The sequence below is a fragment of the Hippocampus zosterae genome, chromosome 13 (genome assembly GCF_025434085.1).
Source record: "Hippocampus zosterae strain Florida chromosome 13, ASM2543408v3, whole genome shotgun sequence".
Classification (NCBI taxonomy): Eukaryota; Metazoa; Chordata; class Actinopteri; order Syngnathiformes; family Syngnathidae; genus Hippocampus; species Hippocampus zosterae.
In genome coordinates, this window is record NC_067463.1 from 19,818,869 (window position 1) to 19,829,149 (window position 10,281).

At 50.9% G+C, this 10,281-nt stretch overlaps 1 protein-coding gene and 1 long non-coding RNA gene across 7 annotated transcripts; one reads left to right on the forward strand and one right to left on the reverse strand.

Moving 5' to 3' along the window:
- The first annotated feature begins 249 nt into the window (after positions 1–249).
- si:ch211-69b7.6 (neuroblast differentiation-associated protein AHNAK) lies at positions 250–10,176 on the forward strand. 6 transcript variants are annotated; one of them, XM_052083213.1, is made up of 7 exons: positions 250–364; positions 1,958–2,066; positions 3,878–3,920; positions 3,995–4,115; positions 4,566–4,735; positions 4,991–6,773; positions 7,275–10,176. In XM_052083213.1, the coding sequence occupies exons 3-7, from the start codon at positions 3,918–3,920 to the stop codon at positions 9,410–9,412; spliced, it is 4,215 nt and encodes a 1,404-aa protein (XP_051939173.1). In that variant the 5' UTR covers positions 250–364; positions 1,958–2,066; positions 3,878–3,917; the 3' UTR covers positions 9,413–10,176. The 6 variants fall into 6 exon arrangements, with proteins under 6 accessions (XP_051939173.1, XP_051939175.1, XP_051939174.1 ...); XM_052083215.1 differs by lacking the exon at positions 250–364 and having other exon boundaries at positions 1,939–2,075; positions 4,991–7,026; positions 7,534–10,176; XM_052083214.1 differs by lacking the exon at positions 250–364 and having other exon boundaries at positions 1,939–2,075; positions 4,991–6,977; positions 7,479–10,176.
- LOC127612662 (uncharacterized) lies at positions 583–2,051 on the reverse strand. Its single transcript, XR_007965902.1, has 2 exons — positions 1,940–2,051; positions 583–746 (listed from the first exon to the last, which is right to left on the reverse strand). It is a non-coding gene; the product is annotated as an uncharacterized LOC127612662 (long non-coding RNA).
- Positions 10,177–10,281: the final 105 nt, after the last annotated feature.

Sequence of the window (10,281 nt, forward strand, 5' to 3'; positions counted from 1 at the left end):
AGGCGGCGCCGTCATTCCTGTTGCGCTGTGAGTGTCGCCGCTCCGCCGCACGTTGTTGCTTGCCGTCGCCCCGGAGACGCTTCCTGTTGTCAATCGCGCCGGCCGATGAGCGCAAAGTACAAACAAGGAGTGGCGGGCCGTCCTTTCTTCTGGGAAAGGAAATCGGACTCGCGTCCAGCTTTTCACTTGAAGGCCTTTGAAAGGCGATGCTATTTTGGTGTCTGACGTCATTTGCACCCTCCCCCCCCACTCTCACACACACAACAGAGTATCCGGGCCGGTGACTTGGAAGCTCAGCTGCCTGGATTCCCCGCGGTCACTTTCAAGTCTCGCTGCCGCACCGCGTTGTGTGAAACACTCAAAGGTAAGCAGAGCTGCAGTTTCAAGTGCCGACCCATTCATAGCTTTGCGAGCACTTGTGTGGTTAAATTCTCCATCTCTGCAATGGCGGCACAAAAAAAGTCACCTTGAAGAACCCCCCCACAAAAAAAAAATATAGCTATATATATTGTTTGTGACACTTGTAGTTGATGTTTTCATGACAATGTGAAGAGTGTGACTTATTTTTGTGTTTGGAAAGAAAAAAAATCATGTTGGAAGACGAACTTGTTCTTGGGCACACACGACGACATGTTCGTTCTGTGATCAAGTCGTGTTCAAAGTCGACTCTTTTGTGTGTGTTTGACTTGGAAATTCAGCTCCAGAGGGCCGCTGTGACTGAGCAACCTGAAATTTGGCGGGCAAGTCTATCATGAGGAGACCCACCAAAAAAGGCGGAAATGTTTTGCAATTCCACTTTGAAGTAACCACTTCTATGTTGCCCCCCACCCCACCCAAAAAGAAAAGAAATGCGACCCAGAAGCCAGCCGTGACTGAACAACCTGAAATTTGGCAGGCAGGACCATCGCGAGGAGACCCACCAAAAAAGGCGGAAATGTTTTGCAATTCCACTTTGAAGTAACCACTTCTATATTGCCCCCCCCCCCCCCCCAAAAAAAAAGAAATGCGACCCAGAAGCCAGCGTGACTGAACAACCTGAAATTTGGCAGGCAGGACCATCGCGAGGAGACCCACCAAAAAAGGCGGAAATGTTTTGCAATTCCACTTTGAAGTAACCACTTCTATGTTGCCCCCCCCCCCCCCAAAAAAAAAAGAAATGCGACCCAGATGCCAGCTGTGACTGAACAACCTGAAATTTGGCAGGCAGGCCCATCGCGAGGAGAGCAACCTAAAAAAGGCCCCGCCCAAATATGGCCCGGGAAGTCCAGCAGTTGACAAACATTTCAAGAGTTCCTCTGAAGATTTATGCGGAGTCGCACCAAAATTTCAACACCATTCGAGTTTTGCTCATGACGTGCAAGTTTGACGACTCTGCACCAAAAGCAAAGTCTCGCAAAAGGTCCCGTCTCGCGCCCACGTCGTCCACCCGCGGGTGCGGCTTCAAATCTCGCTCGCCTCACCGCCGCTCGTGCGCCATTTCGCGCCGACTTACATAAGCCGTCGCTTGCGTCTCGCGCACGCGCCATTGCGCTGACTCACCGTCAACGCCCGCAATTAACACCCGCCGGGGTGTGGCCCTTTCTCACACACGCACGCCATGTACGCGGATGAGAAATACACGCACACCCTAAACCAGATGACTTGTCCCGTAGACGCGCCGCTACCGAATGTACACGACGACGACGACACTTTGACATGGAGCCGGACGCCCGAATGCACCGCAGACAGAACGGGCACCGAAAGGGAGACGCGCGCACACGCGCAAACGTGCACACGACACCGTCACACGTAGTCAGACCCACACTGATACGCGCACGCAAACAATCACACGCGCAGCGCGTGCGTGCATCCCCCTGTCACCTCGCTCACCTGAAGGGGCGTGTCTTATTCACCTGTGGGTGCGTTTGAGGGGCGTGGCCCGTTTGACGCGGTGTGTAACCTGTTTGTCCGCTTTCAGGCGCTCATGTGGTCCACCTGTTCCCCGCCGCTGCCCGCATTCCTGCTCAGACGCGCGCGCGCGCGCACACACGGACGGACGGACGGATTCCCGCGCACGCACGTCGATGGTGCGTCAGGTCAGTTGCGATTTTGTTTGCCGCGTTCCGGAAAGGACGTCCCGGCCGGTTGTTGCCGTCGCGGAGGTTGTTGCACTTTGCGCCGCCGAGCGAATTTGCGCGTGTGCCGATCGCCGTCGAGTGAGAAGCCGCAAAGAAAAGTCACACTCGGTGCGGCCGCTTTTTCAACCTGCTCGGAATGCAACGCCGACGCTTTGTTTGCGCCACAATCTCGTGTGCCCCCCCCCCCCCCCCCTAAAAAAAAAAGGATCACGCTGGGACCAGGTCGCAGATTGAGCGTGTCGTCATGTTGACATTTTGGGATGTTCGCTCACACTTTTTCTGTTTTGTTTTGGAGGAATGCGGGGTGGTTGGTTCAGACCGATACCCGTGCGAGTACAGTAATCCCTCGTTTATCACCGCGATAAACGAAAATCCGTGAAGTAGCGACCCCCCACCGTATAGGTGCATGTACATGTGTATGAGTATAAAAAATATTTCTGTTATCCATGCATGTAGAAGTCATTTTAGTAGTAAGCAATGGTGGAGGTACTGGGGGGGGAGGGGTACGGCTGGAGGGACCAGGGTTAACGTGACTCAATGCTGTATACTCCTCGATTTCAACATGTACAAGTTAGGTTAGTGCATGAATAACAAAATACAGTCAACATATACATGTAGCCGTGTATATGTTGCTCTCTGTGACTCGCTGTTGTGTTCCTGACTTCTCGCGGACAGTTTGCGGACTTAAATTTTAGTTTATTTAATTTTTTTAATGAATATGTTTGGAAAAAAAATCCACGATGCACCAAAGCCGCGATAAACGAAACGTGAAATAACGAGGGATCACTGGACTCTATTCTCGAGTAGTCACCGTTACCAATAAATACCACTGGTACTTTTGATACCTGACATTTGGCCCCGCCCCCCAAAAATAAAAAAACAAACAAACAACCAACAAACTTGAGCGCCGATCAAAATGACGAAACTCGACATGGCTCCGGCGGGGGGGTGGGAAACGCCCCAAAACATCGCCGCGCTCCCGATAAACTCGTTTTTCCTCGCTGACGCTTCGCCGCGCATTCCTGCCGCTGGCCGACCTTCCCGCGTGGGCCGACTGGCACAAAGGAGCTCACTTGTTCTCACGCGCGCACGCACAAAGTCAGCCATTCGCTTTGGAATTCGTTTTCATGGTGACGGAATGACTTTGTTTTGGGGGGTTTTCTCATCACGGTCGAAAACTCACCAATTGGAATGAAAATGTCGAGATTCACCGAGCCCCAAGAACACACTCGGTAGCGCCACCACAAAGAGAGAGAAAATAAATTGCCCCAACGCCATTTTTACCAATCGCACCAAATTGTCTGTCCTAAGAGGGCCCACCAAAAAGTCCCAGGCAGCCAAAATTGAAGAGGCTGTGGAGAAAATTCCTTCAGTCGTGTCGTTTGCAAAAAAAACAGCCCCGGATCCCGTTTCCGTGCCTGAAATTGAACAGGAGCCGCTTTTGACGACATTTCCCGAGTCGTACCTCCGGGAAAGTTAAGAAGGACAACAAAAAAAAAAAAATAATCCGCTCCCGCCACCGGTTTCAACTGATCAACCTGGTGGACACGTGACTCCTAACGCGTGCAAGAAAATTCCCCCAAAAAAGACACGGTCCCAAACTTGAACGGGGCTCGTACGTCGCCGCCGAAGGAATTTTTTTTCTCTTCTTCTTTTGTCACCCAAATATTTTTGAACATCACGCGGTGAGAATCATCGACTTATAAGCAAAGAGGCATAAGATGACAAGCAGATGTTTTGTTTTTCCTCCCGTCCCACAGGTTCATTGGTCACAGTGAGACACGACACCCGTGACGACCAATGGTAACAAACTGTCCCGAGTCAAAGAGTCCATCTGCCTGCTTGTGATTGACACGCCCCCACCCCCCCTCCCTCAGGCCGCTATGTTCAGTAGGCGCAGACTCTCGGACGCCCTGACGTTGGAGCGATCCGAGCGGGGAGCCTTGGTCATTGCCAACATCGACGACGTGGATGGAGCTAATCAAAAGCTGAGGGAAGGTTCGAAACGCCGTCCTTCTCCTTCTGCACTCGCCCACAATCCAAACACATTTTTGCAGCCGCGTTGAGAAAATATTGCTTGCGAACGGAGCCCCAAAAAGTCACCCGGCAGTCATGTCGCGAATGAGCAGACCCTCACAAAAAGTCTATTGATGTCAAATTCTGCTCCTGAACCGGATTCACTGAGCACCGTGAGCAAATAAAAACCTCCGAGTCAGCCATTTGGGCTTGAAGGAGCCATTTTCTGTTTACCAACTGGTGAATTTTGGAACATTTGGCAACATGAAATTTCTGACACGCGTCCACCGTGCAAAACCCTCAAATCTGCGGAGACCACCAAAAGACAAGGGGTGCCGCTTGAAGTTCATTTTGGCCGGGGCTTCCGAGGACCGAGACAGACACTTTGTCCCAGCCCCCCCCACCCCACCAGTGTCCGTTTGCGTTCCTCAGGGGACGAAGTGGTTGGCGCCACCATCAAGTTCGACCAACTGAGCAAAGAGGAGGTGATGGGGGTCCTGAAGCTGATGGAGCCGTACGATGACAGAATCCAAGTGCTCACCAGGAACAACATGAGCAAGAGCATGGGGAACCTGGACCAGTTGGCCGTCAGTCCTGAAATGGTAATGTAGCCACTTTGACGAGTGTCGCTGCCAATCGGGGAACTCGGCGACCCCGCCCAAAAAGAAATGGCAGACGGACAGGTCGCTTGTGGCAAAACGCCATCATCCAAAAGGCCACTCGCTACTTTGCTCCGAGCGAGCACTTTTTAGGCGGTACCTTGCGGCATCCTCACGGATTTGTGAACGGTGAACGCGGCCGAGCGCCCCGCGGACCGCCGATGTCGTCACACCACACTTTTGTCTGTTTGTTCTCAGATGCTGCGCGATTCTTACAGCAAGCTCTACAACACCAAAATCAAGCGCTTCATGCGGAAGGACTCGCCCGATGGCCAGAACCCGAGGGACTTTGTGCAGACGCTGCCTCACGCCGCCAGACGCAAGACCAAGCGAGACTCGGACTTGCCTCGCCTGGGGGTGGACTTTGGACGCCTGAGCCCCACCGCGCTCGTCCGGCGTTTCAGCGCAGACTCGGAGACCGGTCGCGCCGCCTACGCGTCGGGAGCATTTGCACAGGGGGCCAACCTGAACCTCCCGCCTCTGGGCGTGGGCCAGGTGAATGCCGGCAGACGGATTCAGGTGCAGCAGCGGCTGAACGATGGCGGTCGGGCGCAAGCTGGACTCGTTTCTGGAATTTATGACGATGGAGATGATGTGGACGCCGCAATGGCCCTCAGAGGCACTGACGGGAGGTTCCAAGCGTACCGCCTTTCTAACGGCGATGCGAAATTTGATGTGGACGGTTATGACATATCACAGACTATGCATCTGGCCGGACCATCGTCTCGATTAAATGCGCCCGGGTTTGATCTGGATGGTCGCAGTGCCCGATCAGGTCTTCGGGGGTCCACGTTAGATGTGGACGGCCCCTCGGGTGACTTTGACGTCAAAGCGCCTGGGGTCATTGGGGATTTCACTGAGCCAAATCTTCATCTGCAGGGGGTCACCGCGCCAATCCCAGCAGTTCGCTCCAAAGTGCCCCCTGGAAAGTACAAAGCGCCCAAGTTCTCCATGCCAAATTTTGGTTTACCAACTGTTGAGGTTCCACGCTTTGATGGGGATCTGCCTGGCATGGACATTTCGAGTCCGGATGTCAGACTTTCAAAGCCAAACATCAGAGGTCTGAATACCACCGACTGGAGTCTGAAAAGTCCAAAGATAGAAGGCGCCTTCAGTGGTCCTGACTTGGACCTCAAAGGTGCCGGCTTAGAGATGGATGCTCCAAAAATGCCCAAATTTAGCCGCCCTAACCTCAAAGGACCTGAGCTCGATGGACGCTTGGATGGTCTGGACATGGACATCGATGCACCCAAATTCAAACTTGGCGGTCCCGGTGCTGATTTCGGGATGCCTGATTATGATCTTGATGGCCCCAACCTGGACCTCAGATCTCCGGACTTGGGCATCAGTGGTCCAGATCTTAGAGGTGGAGTCAGTGCATCTGATCTGGAAATGCCCAGACTCAGTCTCAAAGGCCCCAAACTTGACCTCAAAAGCCCAAATTTGGACATGCCATCAGGTAAACTGAACATGCCCGATCTGAATGGCCCCGACCTGAACCTGAAAGCTCCCAAGTTAAAAGGTGGAATCCATGGGCCTGACGTGGACTTGCCCAAAGCGGACCTTACAACGCCCAAGTTAGATATGAAAACTCCAGACATTAACATAGGCTCACCAAAGACCAAATTTAAGTTTCCAAAACTGAAGATGCCAAAATTCAAGCGTCCAAGCCTTAGAGGTCCTGACCTTGATGCCGACGTTGATGGTCTGGACATGGACGCCAATGTACCCACGTTAAAACTCAAAGGTCCCAAAGCTGACTTGGGGATGCCAAAAGTTGATATTGATGGAAAGTTCAAAAAGCCAAACTTGAACATGCCAGATTTTGATCTGGACGGTCCCGACCTAGACCTTAAGACTCCTAACCTGGACTTCAGCGGTCCAAAACTCCACGGTGGAATGAACGCACCGGATCTGAAAATGCCTACGCTTGATCTTAAGACCCCCACACTGGACGTCAAAAGCCCAAACTTGGATTTGCCTGATCTTCAGGGTCCAGACCTCAACCTGAAAGCTCCAAAGATAAAAGGTGGCCTGAATGGCCCGGACTGGGACTTGCCTAATGTAGATCTTAAAGGTGGCAAGTTTGATCTGAAAACTCCTGACATAAATATGGGTTCACCAAAGGCAAAATTGAAGAAGCCCAAATTAAAGATGCCAAAATTCAAGCGGCCCAGCCTAAAAGGTCCTGACCTCGATGCCGACGTTGATGGTATGGACATCAACGCACCCGCCTTAAAACTCAAAGGTCCCCACGCTGACTTAGGGATGCCAAAAGTTGAAATTAATGGAAAGTTCAAAAAGCCAAACTTGAACATGCCAGATTTGGACCTCGACGGCCCCGACCTAGACCTTAAGACTCCTAACCTGGACTTCAGCGGTCCGAAACTCCACGGTGGAATGAACGTACCGGATCTGAAAATGCCTACTCTTGATCTTAAGACCCCCACACTGGATGTCAAAAGCCCAAACTTGGATTTACCTGATCTTCAGGGTCCAGACCTCAACCTGAAAGCTCCAAAGATAAAAGGTGGCCTGAATGGCCCCGACTGGGACTTGCCTAATGCAGATCTTAAAGGTGGCAAGTTTGATCTGAAAACTCCTGACATCAATATGGGTTCACCAAAGGCAAAATTGAAGAAGCCCAAATTAAAGATGCCTAAATTCCATCGTCCGAGCCTAAAAGGTCCTGACCTCGATGCAGACATCGATGGTCTGGACATGAACGCCAATGCGCCCACCTTAAAACTCAAAGGTCCCAATGCTGACTTAGGGATGCCAAATGTTGACATTGATGGAAAATTCAAAAAGCCAAACTTGAACATGCCAGATTTGGACCTCGATGGTCCAAAGGTAGGTGGTCTCAACCTGGATCTTAACTCCCCCAACCTGGACCTAAGCGGTCCTAATCTCCGTGGTGGGATAAACGGCCCCGATATGAAAATGCCAAAATTTGATTTCAAAAGTCCCAAACTAGACCTCAAAGGACCTAATTTGGACTTGCCGGATCTGGATGGTCCAGATCTTAATCTGAAAGCTCCAAAGATAAAAGGTGGCTTTGATGGCCCAGATTTGGATTTACCCAACGCGGACCTTAAAGCTCCAAAGTTAGATGTAAAAACTCCAGACATCAACATTGGATCCCCGAAAACTAAATTTAAGTTTCGCAAGCTGAGGATACCCAAATTGAGGCGTCCGAGCCTTAAAGGTCCAGACCTGGATGTCGATCTTGATGCTCCGGATCTGGACATCAACGCTCCCACGGTCAACCTCAAAGGTTCTAAACCGAACTTGGATCTAGACATTGGTGGGAAATTCAAGAAGCCAAACGTTAATATGCCAAACCTGGACGTGAAGAGCCCCAAACTCGACCTCAAGGCGCCAAAGATGGACCTCAGTGCTCCAGACTTGGACGTCAAGACTCCAGACTTACAGCTGAAAGCACCAAAACTCAAAGGCGGACTCGACGTCAACAGTCCCGATATCAACATGGGCTCACCCAAAGCAAAAATGAAAATGCCCAGAATCAAACTTCCTAAAGTCAATCTGCCAACCCTGAATGGACCAGACATCGATGGTCCAGACTTTGATATCGGTGCGCCAGACGTGGATTTCGGAAGACCGTCGGGCAAATACAGGAAGCCACATTTGAAGGTGCCGGATGTGGAATTGTCCGGACCCAACGTCAAATCCCCCAAATATCACGGCAAGCTCAAAGGACCCAACGCCGAAGTAAATGTCAGAGCGCCAAAAGTCAAAGGATCTTGGGACACCCCGAAAGCAGGCGTGCCGAACATGGACCTCAAAGCCCCGACGACGGACTGGAACACCTCAGACATAAAATACAGGAAGCCTCAGATGAAGGTGTCCGCAGGGTATGACACGGGCCTGGATGGCAGGGCGGAGGGTCCAGACCTCCGTTTCCCCGACGTGAGAGGTCCAAACTTTAAGCCAACCATGTCGTATTTAGACACCATCGACCTCGACGGAGCAGATGTGAGTGTGTCAGGACCTAACGCCAAGCTCAGAACTCCCGATCTGGAGGTGGACGGCTCGATGCTGAAATTCAGGAAGTCATTGCACGGCGGCTCCGGTGTGCCGCTGCCCGGGCTCGACTTGGACCAGGACTTGACTCATTCCCGCTTTGAGGGAATGTCCAGGGCCTCGCTGGACGCTGACTTGGGCCACTACGTGGATTTCACACGTTCGGACCTCAACATTGACGACTTCACCGGGAAGTACCACATCCCCAGAGGCAGAGGCTCCGACCTGGACCTCCAGCTGCCCTCGACCTCCAGGGATGTGACGGGTCAGCTGAGGGGCCCCCGACTCAGCGGCACCCCGCTGAACGCGGACGCCATCTTGTATCCGAGCCATGCCGAGAAGGCCGCTCACACTTTAAACGACGGCCGCTGGTCGTATTCCCAGAAAAGAGCTCCCGATACGTCGGACGGATACTTGGTGACCGTTTTCCCCACGCAGGGAGAAAGCGAGAATGAGCCAAAGCAAAAGCACGGCACGCTGGGGGGCCTTAACTTTGTCTCCGGCGATGTCAACCTGGAAGTTCCCGATCAAGACGAGCTCAAAGGCTCCACGTACCTGTTCTCCAACCTCGTTTAATCTTAACTGTTCTTGCGCAACAAGGAACAACACCAAACAAACAAAAAACTCAACGAAATGTTACACTGCAGGCTACTTGTGCATTCGAGTTGGGTTTTGGCACTGTGCAATACTATTTGTTGCTGTATAAAGAAAGATTTTTCTTTTGTTTTCCTCATATTCTGCTGACATTCTGAGTTTCCTGCTAGTCCCCTGTCAATGGTTTCTCCTTCTTCTGTTTTTCTGTAATTCTTTTCTCTGATGTTATTCCAACAGACTTCTGCCCTTCTCCTCTGATGCTCCTCCTGGCATTCCTCTACAGTACTTATGTCATTCCTGTCTTTCGTCTAACAAAAAGGACCTCTGTGTGTATGTGCACTTAATAAATGCCAGCGATTCAAACCCATAAAAGATCATGCTTAATGTTCTTTTTTAAAATCTTGCTTGTAGTTGTGACGAAATAAAGCAATTGTTTGTTTTCAAAATCAAAGCTGTTCACACTGAGGAAAACGCGGTGTGTCAAATACTGTCAGACAAATTCAACAAAACTTTTTTTTCCCCTCTGAATTTACTTACACCCTGCTTGTACTTACACATGCAGGATATGTCATGGACCTAAACACTGACTCAGTTGAAGTATTTAAATGGCACTGAATGGAAAAGAAAAACAATGTTTATCTTTTCTGTGATCAGTGGTGTCTGTGCGTGTGTGTGTGTGTAAAACGTATATTTATCAATGTTGTAGTTGTAAATGTGATTTGGCTCATTAAAATGACATGCAAATATGCCGTTTCAAGGTACTTTCCCTTCCTTCTCTGCTACTGTATAAAGAATGATCACATGAAAACATACACGCTGGTGTCCAATAAAAAGTAGACATCAAAATGTGT